The sequence below is a fragment of the Erythrolamprus reginae genome, chromosome 5, assembly GCF_031021105.1.
Source record: "Erythrolamprus reginae isolate rEryReg1 chromosome 5, rEryReg1.hap1, whole genome shotgun sequence".
NCBI lineage: Eukaryota > Metazoa > Chordata > Lepidosauria > Squamata > Dipsadidae > Erythrolamprus > Erythrolamprus reginae.
This window is the reverse complement of record NC_091954.1, coordinates 45,962,405-45,976,402: the sequence shown is the minus strand read 5'-3', so window position 1 is coordinate 45,976,402 and position 13,998 is coordinate 45,962,405. Positions and strand designations below refer to the sequence as shown.

The following is a 13,998-nucleotide window of genomic DNA, read 5'->3' as shown; positions in this document are numbered from 1 at the left end:
TTATAGAAAAGTATAGAAAATGCATTTGAACAATTATTAAAACATAGTAAGAGGTAAGAGTTTTACAAAGCATATGCATGGAACAATATAGTGCTCAGAAAATGATAGGGACTTGAGTAACAGCAATAAGTTTATATTTTTATTATTTTTAAATATATATATATATAATTTGTGATTTGCCTGGAATTGCTGATAAATCTGCATATTGTGTGACATCTTTGTTTATTTTGCTTTGTTTTCAGGGAAATTTTGTTGCAAGCATGACAGCTATTTTAAGACAAATGGAAGATTATCATTATGCTCATTTAATCAAGACTTTGGGAAAGATGAGAACTGACGTTGTTGTAAGTTTAACTCGAAACATTGTCCCATTTTTACAGTACTGTATTTCTTTTTAAATGTATATATGTGTGTGTGTGTGTGCATATAGTATGATAAACATTATAAAGCAAAAAAAATACCAAGAAACTTAGCATCAGACATAAAAATCAGTGATATATCCATTATTGTTTGCCTTCCATGTAAAGAACAAAAACAATGTGTCATTATACTTATATTAAATGATGATTCTTAAAGCAAATCAAAATATGGAAGTACATTGAATCAGGTTTTCAGGCTGGGATCAAATATATAACATTTCATTTTGTGTTATTAATAAGTTATATACTTGAATTCGACCCATAAATGAATCGTTTATGATATATGGTATTGTACTAGAATTTTATTTTATTCCACTAAAAGGTTTATGGTATGTATGTTCTATCTTGACATATATATTAGGTTTCTAAAATCATTTAATTTGTTCAAGCAACTCTTAGATTATTGATGTAGTAGCCACCCTAATCAGTATTATTAAACATGCATAGATTTAAAGATAGAGTTGATTATTAATAGGCACAATATATCAAGCTCTTCAAGATTCTTTCTAATCTATATTTCTGTTTATGTAGCACTACTTAATTAGAGTATGATAGAATGGAATTAATAGTCAAGGGTGGATACCGCTAATGACCTGGCACTATTGTAGCCCTCTGGCAAATGCATTTTGCAAAGGGAAACCCACATGTATTAACTGAGATCTATTAATTAGCAGATAACATGATGTCCATACTATGGTGCTAAATATAGCTTTTGTTGTTAGAGAAGTTAGATTCTGTGGTACAGCATTTCAGACAGTATGAGGGGGGAAATATGACTGTAGATAGAAGCAAAAGAGAGAAAACAGATTTCTCAATTTAGTGACTCCAATTAGAAATATGCTTGGAAATACGTAAGTGGTTGGCTCATTTAATGACATTTATCTCAGTTTGGCAATAGTGAGAAGGAAAGAAGGAAGGAAGGAAGGAAGGAAGGAGCTTAATTTTTGCCAATTTTGTCATTTCTTAGTTCAGTAATTTAACTACAGCAGGTGAGAACTATTTTAGTATCATATGATTCAAAAGGTACATATGATTCAAAACATTACTATACCTATTACACAAATAATCACTTCATATTTAACCCATAAAAATTAAAAAAACACAGTGAAAGACATAAAAATGGGAAAAATTCATTGAATCTGATTACAAATAAATTGTGAAGTTTATGAAACTGATTTGCTGCATCTTTTTCCTTTGCCTCCTAATATCAATGTTAGGATCTGAGCCACAAAAATACAGACAATAATAAAGCATCAAAGTATGGTTTATCTATATCAATTTTCTGCCTTTAATTCAGCATTTACTGAGCTTGAAAATTAATGCATTTATTGTAAATGTATCAGTCAAGCTTTTTGCAAGGTGGAGCTTCAGAGCAAAGAACTAAAACCAGTTATTTTTCCGCACACCTGATGCAATTTTTAATTTGTTTTAATGTTAAGGTTTAAAATGTGTGAAACTTGCAGGCGCCATGAAGCAAATGTTTACTACTGCCTGCCAAGTACAGTTTTATCTGAAAAAAGGAATATGTTGTCTTAGTTTATCATAACAACAATGTAAATACATCAAATCTTTTAAATTGTGGCACTGAGAATGCTTATAGAAGCTAATTATATTTCACCAATGCATAAGGCACGTAAAAAGTAGGTTGTAACGTATTAGTGTCAGTTTGGAACCTAGTTCTCCGAAGCACTATATTCACTCGTGCATCTACCCAAGTTTCACGGGTCAGATATATCATCACCATCCATATCTTAAAATTCCACTTACCTTCATCACTGGTTTGCATTGCATCCCCTCGTGCAATTCTGTTTCCGCACATGCTCAGTTGCTACAATCAGCCCAAAACACAGCTGAGGAACTGATCAGCTGTGCTTTGGACAAAGGAATAAAGGTAAGTATAAACCTGGGGGTGAGCAGGAGGACCCCTTTTCAAGCAGCAGCAGAGGAAATAACTTCCAAACAGTAAATATTTCTGAGAAATTTTTTTTTTAAGATGGTGGCACCCACAGACCAGCACCTGGATCTGTGACGCCATCATGACATCACCTGTGGATCACTACCAGTTCAGGCAATCCAGTTGGAACTGGGAGGAACTCACTCCTGGTACAGCTGTTTCAGTGGAAATTATTTATGGGACAAGAAGATAAGTAAAATATCAAATCTGTGTGTTTCAGTTTTCAGCTGCTAAGTACGCTGCCAATTTACCTGAGGATGACTAAAACTGGTTAGTAAAAAAAAAATCAAATTTAAGTAATTGTTATCATCTTTTAAAGAGGCAGCGCTCTGAGAGAGAAAATTGTTGTTTGCTTATAACTTGCTGCAATTGTCAGGAGAAAAGCAGTGGATAAAATTATATCTCAGGAAATGCAGGAACGATCTAAACAGAACACTGGAACTTGATGGTGGGAGGAAATGTATTTCTTCCTAATGTTTGCCTGTTTCCATTTCTTCCCTCATATAATCTAGATTTCTATCATGATACTTTTTTTTTTGAGAAAGCCAATCACAGCTTTTATAGGATAGGTAGCATACTTAATAATGTACATAATACATGTTTAACTCTTAGTGTTTAAGATGTAAAAACCTGATCAAGCTGATAGTCAAAGTCCAGTGCCAGGGTTACAAGTAACACCCCCAATGAAAGAATACTCCAAGGCTTGACAATTTTATTAGAGATGTCATATTGACACATCTGTGAAAACCCTAATCTGAGAATTCCAGGTTTTCTCCACCCAAAAGAAAGCCAAAGGTCCATCCCCTGCACCCACAAGTCCATCACATGATCCAATCAATTCACCATCCAACTGGAGATAATCTCACTCCAATCCAGGTGCAGGTCAAATGTCCTTTACTACCAGAGAAAGGAATGTTGTTATGGCTAATTCACTCCATGCAGTCCCCCCTCCCATTTTCTCGGGCACTAAATGTGGCAGCTCTGAAGCTCCAATGGTAAAGATGGTTTCCAGGGCTGACATCCAGATAATTACTTGTATGCTTAAACCTTGTCCCTTTTCCTTCAAATGTCTAGAGCAGGGGTGTCAAATTCAAGGCCTGGGGGCCAGATCCAGCCCACAGATTACTTAGAGTGAGGCTGCCCTGGAAACAGCAAATCAGTGGCTCACCCTGCCTCTGCCAGCAAAAACAGAGCTCCATTTTCACTGGCAGAAGGTTGCAGGAGGCTGTCAGAGCCAAAAATGGAGCTTGGGAGCGCGTTTTCTCTGGCAGAGAGCTTGGGATCCCACAGTCATCCCTGACATGAGCGACGTTGACTGGCCACACCCATCCTGGGCATGCCCATCCCAGCTCCCTGAAGTCAAACACAACCTTGATGCAGTCGTCAATGAAATCGAGTTTAACACCCCTGGTCTAGAAGAAATGAAGATTAGTCTCTTCTAAGAGATGGTAAATACTTTCAAAAAAGCTTTAAAGTTTGTGTCAATCCTATCAGGTAGACCATGCTAAGAAATAGACATGGGTCAGACAAGTGAATCTACATATATTGCATCAACTATATTAGCAAATATTTGCATGCGTGAATGCAAATTTTTATATTCATGAGAATTGGGAAGAGAGAAGGAGTTGCTTCTGAGCCTTTTTACAAATTATTTTCTTGGCCTAGGCTCAGGTTTCAATTATCTGATGTGTTGCTTTAGAGGTGGGTCTTCCTTCTATCCTTCAAATCCAGCTCCTTTGTTCACTATCATTTGTGACATAATAATTTAATGCCTATCCAATAAAGGCTTTAATATATAAATGTAGTAAATAAATAAATAGTAAATATAAATAAATAAATAAATATAATAATTACACCTCTGCCAGCGAGCTTGGGGGCCATGAGCAATGAGATTGTATCTGGCCAATATTATGAATGATTTAATCTTATGATTGTGTATATTTGTATATGGGGTTTTAACACTTTTAGCAATCTACATTAGTCTTTTAAAGTAAATTAGATTTCTTTTATGTATTGTTGTATTTTAATGTTGTACGCCACCCTGAGTCGCTGTGAGAAGGGCGGCATAGAAATCGTAACAATCAAACAAACAAATAAATAAATAAATAAACAAACAAATAAATATTTTATAATAAATATAATAAAATTGTATACAGTATAGTAGAAACCAATACACACTGTGTCAATCTTTTTATAGTCTTGCTCTTTTACACTGACTGCTTATTATACTTTTCTGGAAAAAGCATAGTTAATTGGATGCCTTATTAAATTGCTCTATTATTTTTAAACACTGTATATATAGTAAAAATTTTATTTTATTTTATTTAAATAATTAAATTGTAACTGATAATACTTTACAGAAGTCCTGTAACTTACACTGTCTGTAATTTTGTTTCTTCTTTTCGAAGTCCTATTTTATCTTTCAAGGAAAGATTTTTAATCCAATACCTTGTTTTTAACACATTTTATCAGTTGTGTCTTGGTTTGGATTAATTAATTTAAAAGATTTATATGCTGACTACCTTAAGACTTAAAGTAGTCTTTAAGCATTTTTAATCCCATAATGATGAAGCTGAAATAATCTGGTCCCTTGTGCCACCAGAATAATTGTTCCCTTTATCAAAAGCTTGAAAAGATTTTACCTGCTAATCTTAAGAGGTTAGTCAGGCTGAAGAAGGTGACAGTAGTTTTTAAAATTTGTTTCCAAAGATAAGGCAAAGGTGTGAAATCTTAGGCTATTGCTGGAATTGCAATGGCCCTAAGTGTTCGGAGAAGGGTGGCATATAAATCCAATAAATAAACTTGTCTACATTCTAGCAGTAGTTACATGTCATGCCAAATTGGAAAGTGGTTAACTATATTTTATAGCATAATTGTGTGCCATGTGAACCCAGGAAATATTAAGGAAATCACGGTTAAGTAAATCATGGGAAATAAACTATTGAGAAGAATGATGTACAGACTTGTCACTTGCTACTACCAAAACACGAATGTTTCCCAAATGGTTTGCACTTACAACAGCTGCAGCATCCTTCAGTCACATGATCAACATTTGCTTAGAGAGGACTGTAAAGCACTGTCTAAACTATATAAGTCTAAATGCTATTGCTATTGCTAAGGAATGCGGCAGGAAAAGTTACAAGTCACTCTCGTAGGTTCTCCGGCCTTTCTTAGTTCACACTCCCTTGTACTGTCTATCCTTTGGTTTTCCTGAGCTCATGCCCTGCCGTGCTATCCTTGCCTTGGTTTTTCTGCACTTACACCTCACTGGCATATCCATGACCCAACTATCCACAGCTCACACCCAACCACACCCTGCATCCTCTGGCGTTCCTGTAGAATTTGCCTTTGTAAAATAAATCAACAAATAATATCACTAGGAAAGTGTTCTGCTCGGGCCTAAGCAGATTGGAACAAAGGAAGAATCCATGTGCTGAGATTTCGAATCAAACAGTTTATATGAAAAGCTGGATTTTATACAAGCAAATTCAAGCCTTTCAGTCCATTTTGGCAGGTTTCCGTATCAAATTGGCTAAGAGATAAAAAATCTGGGCAGATGCCAAGAGTCAAAGCTAATTAGCACGTACGTTTGTGAGATCATGGTTCCTCAGTCACACATACACTCATGATTCTCCAGGTTTTGCTCACACAGCTGCAGCTCTGTCCAATGAAGTTAGAAGAATAATAGCAGGTTGCCAGCGAGGCATTTCTGGAACCCCGAATCTAGGACTGCCACCATTTTGAACGTTGGAACACCATACCCCTTTACCCAGAAATCCTCCTTTATATCTGTCTGGCTATGGTAAGCTAGAGATATAACTGTCTAGACCAGTGGTTTCCAACCTTTTTTTAGCCATGCCCCACCTAAGTATCTCTAAAATCCTGAGGCCTCCCCCAGATGGCATATAATTCTTATTATTCAAAAAGTGAATTATTCACATGGAAGAAGCCTAAAAGGCCATTAACTAGATTTAAACAAGGTTCCAATTGCCCCCATTAAAAATGAAATTGCCCCCCAGTGGGGAGTGGGCCCCATGTTGAGAACCAGGGGTCTAGACTTTCTTTCATAGACTCACTTTCTAAACTTTTTCCCATAAAGGTATTCCTGTCTGCTTTGTGACCTTCTGATCTGGGCCTTCTTCTCAGGTTTCTCTCCCTCACTCACTATCTGACTCAGTTGTCAGGAATACTGGACTAGGGTACCAAGATGGACCCGTTTCATCCTCCTCAGAATCTGTTGCTAACTGACCCAGCCGTGGACCACTCACAACAGAAAGAAGATCCCATGTTCTATGTAGCTTACTTTCTCTGACTACTGGAGAAAAGACTGGAAGCATTCAGTGAGGAACATTCCAGGCTTTCTTTTTCCCCCTTGATACTGTACAGTCTTTCTCTTGAAAGAAAACTGGCAAGAATGAATACATAAGATGTCCTTAATTTAACTACTTAAGTCTTATTTTCTTTATCCGGCTACTTATTGCAAGCTGTTAGGGGAGAAAGGAGAAAAAGTAGTGATGGTAAGAGGTCAGAGAAGAGTATTCATATATCCCATGGTAGTGTGCCAGAAACCACTTAGCTACTCTTTCTTTGAAGGCACTCTAATTACTCTTCATCTGAAAAAAAAAAGCCATCTCTGAACAGCCTTCATAAGACTGATAAGCTACTATACGCTTACAGGCCATAACAACATGGAGGAGAAAAAAAAATTGTTTAGGCAATTAAGTAGGAGCTCTTATAGCCATTAATCTTAATTAAAATAGTCCAGAAACAGAGTAGCAAAATGGACTTGATGCTAATAGAGTAACTCTTCTTTTTCAATAATTTTCTCTGCTGAATTGCCAGAGTCATTAGTGTTTCTGCTTCTAATATTAGAGTGTAAAGTACATTGCTGAAATATATGTAAGTGTGATGGTAAATGATTGTCTGTGGTATTCTTTCTCTGCAATTAATAACGGGTTTTTAAAAATAAATAAATAAAGGCACCCTTTTCAAAGCATGTGAAAATTCTCTTCAAATTTAGGAAATATATATATTTCTAGATAGCTAGAGGTATAACAAGCAGGAAGAGGGAGATTGTGATCCCGCTATATAGAGCGCTGGTGAGACCACATTTGGAATACTGTGTTCAGTTCTGGAGACCTCACCTACAAAAAGATATTGACAAAATTGAACGGGTCCAAAGACGGGCTACAAGAATGGTAGAAGGTCTTAAGCATAAAACGCATCAGGAAAGACTTAATGAACTCAATCTGTGTAGTCTGGAGGACAGAAGGAAAAGGGGGGACATGATCGAAACATTTAAATATGTCAAAGGGTTAAATAAGGTTCGGGAGGGAAGTGTTTTTAATAGGAAAGTGAATACAAAAACAAGGGGACACAATCTGAAGTTAGTTGGGGGAAAAATCAAAAGCAACATGAGAAAATATTATTTTAGTGAAAGAGCAGTAGATCCTTGGAACAAACTTCCAGCAGACGTGGTTCGTAAATCCACAGTAACTGAATTTAAAAATGCCTGGGATAAACATATATCCACCCTAAGATAAAATAGAAAAAATAGTATAAGGGCAGACTAACTGGATCATGAGGTCTTTTTCTGCCACCAGTCTTCTATGTTTCTTTATCAATCCAATAGCTGAGAGAAACAGGACCTTTAATAAAGTATGCACTGGAAAAATAAAATATTCAAGGACAAATTCCACAAGTTCAATTTAGCCCTTATGTATTTGAGTATAAATCCTGTTAAGATTATGGTTGTACAATTATTAAATATTAAAACAAGAAAATCAAGCATTTCATTAAAAAGCAAAGCATTCATCTGATTGAAAAAAGTAGTAATATGATAATGAAGTAAAAAAAATAATTGGATTGCTCTGGAAAAACCAAGCTTCACCATGATGCAGAAAACAATAAACTAATATTTTCATTCAAATAGGAAAATACCAAAAATGTTACATGTGTGCCACAAAATATTTAAATGTTTAAAATGAAATATTTACTTTTTGTAATGTTAGCAATATATGTTAATAACAGCCACTTAACAATTTTAAAATATGGAAGCTATACTGTTGATGTAAATATACTAATTTTCATTGATACTTGCTAAGAATATTGTAGCAGCATATTTAAGCTCTCTCTGAATTTGGAAATCTTTATTCAATCAATACTTAATTGTATTTTTCTGAATGTAGAAGGTTTTGGATAGCTATCATGCTGTGCCAATGAAACCCTATGCCAAATTAAATATATCAATTTATAATATGATGAAACATTCTTGATTGCACATGCTCACCAGATGTTTTGAACTGAATCTTTTAATTCCCAATCATTGACTATGCTAGTTGTGCTTACTATAATGTATCTATTTGTGTCTGTCTGTCTGTCTGTCTTCTATCTACCCACCCATCATCTATCTATCTTCTTTCTACCTGCCTACCTACCCATCCATCCATCTATCCATCCATCCATCATTAATCTGGGTGATTGACAATATAGGAAAACCCAATACAAAAACAACTTAATCTTAGTTGATATAAAACCCAATCTACAGTTTTAAAAAATATTTCTCTATAGTGAGAAATTTGGAAGTTTAGAAGTACAGTCTAAGGCAGTGTATTTCGGCAGTATTAGTTTTGTTATAAATCAGCTTTGCTTGGAGCTGGCATTACTAATAAAAATGTATTATGATATGATTCTTGGGGATATTGCTGCATGATACAATGTTGTTTAGAGGAGATCAGATACATTTATTTGTTCAACAAGATATAGTTTCTTCAATTTAATTGAAAAATTGAGTCTTTTCTTCATTAGTCCTATTATTCTTGCAAATGAAGGTAATTTTATTCTTTATGTAAAATAGTCATATGTTTTGCTTTTTATTTTTAGGACTTCCTTATGGAAACATTCATCATGTTCAAGAATCTTATTGGGAAGAATGTCTATCCTTCTGACTGGGTTATAATGAATATGATGCAGAATAAGTATGTACAAAAAAATAAATACATTTTCTTAGATATTATTATTTTGTCACATGCATTGTTAAACCTTTGTCTTTACCCAATTTCATAATCAACATTGTTTCTTGTGCAGAGGAAAGATTTTTGTTGTTGTTGTTGACTACACTAAATATTTTGCTAAACAGAGTCCCGTCAACTAAACAATGCCGTTTGGCGGGACCCAGGGGAAGAGCCTTCTCTGTGGTGGCCTCGACCCTTTGGAACCAACTCCCCCCAGATATCAGAGTTGCCCCCACCCTCCTTGCCTTTCGTAAAGCTCTTAAGACCCATCTTTGTCGTCAGGCATGGGGGAACTGACACATCTCTCCCGGCCCTATACAGTTTATACATGGGATGTTTGTGTGTGTGTTTGCTTTTAATAATGGGGTTTTTAGTGTTTTTTTAAATTATTAGATTTGTTTTTTACATTGTTCTTGTTATTGTTGTGAGCCGCCCCGAGTCTACGGAGAGGGGCGGCATACAAATCTAATAAATAATAATAAATAATAATAATAATAATAAAAGAGAATTTAAATAATAACTAATAAATCATTGAGACATGGCAATACAGTATCACTGATTTTGCTTCTTGTCTCTGTGTTCCCATCAAATAATCAGCACATTTAATCCAACTATTCTTTTGCAGGTAGAGTACTAAAAGTAGCTTCTTTAAAAGCACTCATTAAGCTCCTGCATGTATCTGAGCAATGGAAATAATCATACTGGTCTGACTGTGCATGTAGAATGATCTTCTTTAAGTCATTCCTTGCACAGAGGTCTAAGCAGCTTGTCATTTTCATTTTTTTCATTTAATCTGTAACTCCCAATCATTTCTGCAATAGAGAAGCTTCAGTAAAGAGCTTTTTTAAAAAAACACTCCAATATTCAGCTATACTTGTGTCAAGATCTGACCTGGCAGAAAACATCTTTTGATATAAAATTTTCTTTAAGATGAATTTTTGTGTCTATGGATTGCAATTATGCAATGGGTCTTTAAATTGTACATTCAGTTGCTATTGACAAACATTTTAAAAATGTTTTTTGGGGAACTTAGTTCATATGATTTACAACAAACAATCAGCTTGAAATCTGTGCATGATAATTTATTTTAAAGTAGCTTCTTTGCATCATCTGATCCTCCAATCCTATTAAAATTGTTGACATTTAATTGCATGTGATGTACTGTTTGCAATTGGATTTGGGTTAGGCATAAGAGAATCTTATTTTGCTCGTATCCTTGCCAAGTTAAAAATGCAAACAACTAGGAAAGGTTTTCATACTCTTGGTCATCCTACCGCTTTATAAAGAAAGTAACAATATATATTATTCATTATTTCTTGGGTATTTTTGAGGGGTGTTGTTGCAATATATGTTTTTGAAAAAGAGATGATTATGTTCCCAAGAAGGAGATGCGTGCGCATATTGCCTGGTACAAAATTGTGCATTGCAGTTTCTGTTCTCAATTATGTTTCCATGGTTCTTTGAAAAAGAGTGTGATTGTCCAGAATTTATTTTGTTTTTAATAATAATGAGTAGCAGTTCTGGAACTGGACAGGAGATCTTTTCAATTCTTTGTCAGCTCAAATAGAATGACTAATATAATATACTTTTTCCCCAAATGCTGCTAACAATGCCTCTTCATTGTATATTATTTACTAATTAGTCCCCAGAAATAGAAATAATGATAGGTTTCCTTGAAAAAGAATTTGATATTTTGAATATTCTCTCATTTGTTCTCTGATGTGTCTATGAAATGATATATCCTAAAAGTTTCCATCCATCCATTCATTCATATTTGTGAATGTGTGTGTGTGTAACATATTTTTGCTGATAATGAAAATGAAGGGAAACTAGTATAGATCTATTTCAAGCTATTTTGCTCTCATCATCTAGCTATACACTTATTGGGATTTGAACTTGGGAAGTCTGTAAGGCAGTAGCTTTAACCTCTAGGCCACAAATTCTCCTGTCTCAGCTTATACTAGGGAAGAGTTATATGTTTCTTTCAGTGTTGGGCAGCAGCTGGTGTGCTCAGGTGCTGTCTTTTTTTTTTTTTAGTTTTAAGTTTGGTCTAGTAGTCTGATCTTCCCTAGTTTCCAAACTTAGATAAGATCAGCTAGAAGCTGCCACCTGCTGAGACATAAAGAGCCAGGGTGGCGCAGCAGGTAGAGTGCTGTACTGCAGGCCACTGAAGCTGACTGTAGATTTGTAGATCAGCAGTTCAAATCACTGGCTCAAGGTTGACTCAGCCTTCCATCCTTCCGAGGTGGGTAAAATGAGGATCCAGATTGTGGAGGCAATATGCTGGCTCTGTTAAAAAGTGCTATTGCTAACATGTTGTAAGCCGCCCTAAGTCCAAGGAGAAGGGCAGCATAAAAATCAAATAAATAAATAATTTTAAATTTTTTTTCCAGTGAAGTAGTTTTATTAATACATGGAGCATATATAAAATGTAGATTCTGCTTTCTCTCTACATGAATTTGATAAATACAGTGCTTGCAAATATAATTAGCATCATCTGGTTTAACAATTGTATTCATGTGAGATATAAGTTCTAGGATGTAAATGAGTTTCTATGCATTTTTTTCATTGGTTGAATGTAGTTGCTGTAGTACAAAATGTTGATTTGGTGACGGGTTCCCAAGAAAAAAATCACACCGCATATTGTAATTGAAAGGAGCAATCTCTGCCTGTATACTGTTAGGTAAAATCCTCTGCATAATTATTTTGAATATTTTGTCCTAAGAGGTTTATACTTCAAGATTCTTTTCTACATTTTAATTTTCTAAACTTAATTCTCAGTCTAGCTTCTTCTGGTGTTTGGGGAAATCTACTGAAGATTTTTGCAAATCCAATTAAACTTTATTCTCATGGCCCCTATTAGATTATATTCCCCCCCCCTCCCCGAAAAAAGTTGTGTTCTTATGCTTGAAATCTGTCATATTTATTCTTTGGGAGAGTGCAAAATCACTGCCTTTGGCAACCTTCAAAATATGTTAAGAGAACTAATGTTTTGTAAATATGCAATGAATGCTGAATTTTCAGAAATCTTGAATTTAAAAGTATTTTGATATAAGTTTTTCCCTCATGTATTACAACTATACTGTCTTTCTAGAGTGGGTTTCTCCTTTCATGATATATGAAATGAATAGTTATTTTAGTATAGCAGTTTGAGGGCCACATGACTTCGATCGCGTCACCTGTAACAGCTATTCCTGTTTTCAATGGTTGCCAATTGTCATCATGCTCTGATAATCACTTACCTGGATCACAGTAATACTTTATATAACTTGTTGTTTTGTTTTGCTTTGCTTTATTTACAGAATATATGTTCTATATCACTTTTTTGAGGGATTACCATCAAAGATCAGTTTGAAGCTTCAGTTAGTACAAAATGTGGTTACTCTGGAATAATGCAAAACAAACCTTACAATGCAGATCTTTGAAATTCCAGAACTTCCCCGATGCCCCCATTACTTATTGTATGTACCAACTAATGTAATCTCCTCATCCTGCCCAATGCTGTAGACCAGGGATGTCAAACTGGTGGCCTATGCAGGCCATTCCCACTCCAGTAAAGGGGAAAAAACAGGGTGAAATGTGATGTGATGACACCTGTGCTATAGACAGTCTGGTTGATAGATTCCTTTTTGCAGTTACCAGCATATACAAAAAACAGAGGAGGGAGGACATTTATTAATTGCCACCTTGCATGAGTTATTATTGTGTTGAACTTTTTTTTTTCTTAGAAGGACATTCTAAAATTAAAGATTTTAACCTTTAATCTTTCAATCTCAGCAATTCTGTGGACCAGCTCTCCAGGATTTTGTGATTTGGAATTTCAGCAATGTTTTCTTTTACACACAAACTTGCTTGTTTTTCACCTTTACTGTCCAAGGAATGCACAGGAGCCTTCTCTAACACCACAGCTTGACATTCCTCCTGTCTAGTTTCTTCATGGTCCAAGTTTTACAACCATAGGTAGCTATGGGAAACACAATAGTGTGGATTAATTTAGTTTTAGTTGCCAAACTTTGCTTTTTCATACTCTATTCTTAATGTTCATCGTTGCTGTGCAACCAGTGCATGTTGATGTCAAGGTTCTGAAAGATGCTTTATGTTTAGACTTCATTCACCACTTTGATCAATATGCAATTTTAGGAAAGCGAATTCTTACATATTCAATCTGTTTACTGTCAATTAATATTTTGACATTTACATTCCTTGTGGTGGTCATGAGTTTAGTCTTTTTGATGTTCACAAAGAGACCAAATTTCTCACTTCCTTTTTTAATTATTTTGATCAGATGTTTTATACTTACGTTGATTTCTGAGAGGACAGTTGTGTCATCAGCATATCAAAGACTACATTACCCCAATTTTTTATTCTTCAAGTTCCATCTTCAACTTTACAGGTTGAATAAGAAGGGTGGAAAAAAATCAATCTTGCCACACTTCTTTGTCTATCTTGATGATATCAACATATGGAGCCTTATTATTTGGCAGTTATGACCTTTCCAAAGGATGACTGTTCTATTTCTGTTTCTGTTCCCTGATCCTGAGGAGGCTAGACTTCATTATTGCTGGCATGCAACTCTTCTATATATTCTCACCATCTGTTCTATACACTTTGT

The 13,998-nt window shown here is 35.1% G+C and overlaps 1 protein-coding gene across 4 annotated transcripts in view; it reads left to right on the top strand.

The window, feature by feature from the left end:
• Positions 1–13,998, top strand: part of DOCK1 (dedicator of cytokinesis 1) — a 466,948-nt gene that overhangs the window by 248,150 nt on the left and 204,800 nt on the right. For all 4 annotated transcript variants that reach the window (XM_070752482.1, XM_070752481.1, XM_070752480.1 and 1 more), the window contains exons 28-29: positions 243–344; positions 9,256–9,350. In XM_070752482.1, the coding sequence (XP_070608583.1) occupies positions 243–344; positions 9,256–9,350 (197 nt within the window). The remainder of the gene's footprint in view (positions 1–242; positions 345–9,255; positions 9,351–13,998) is intronic.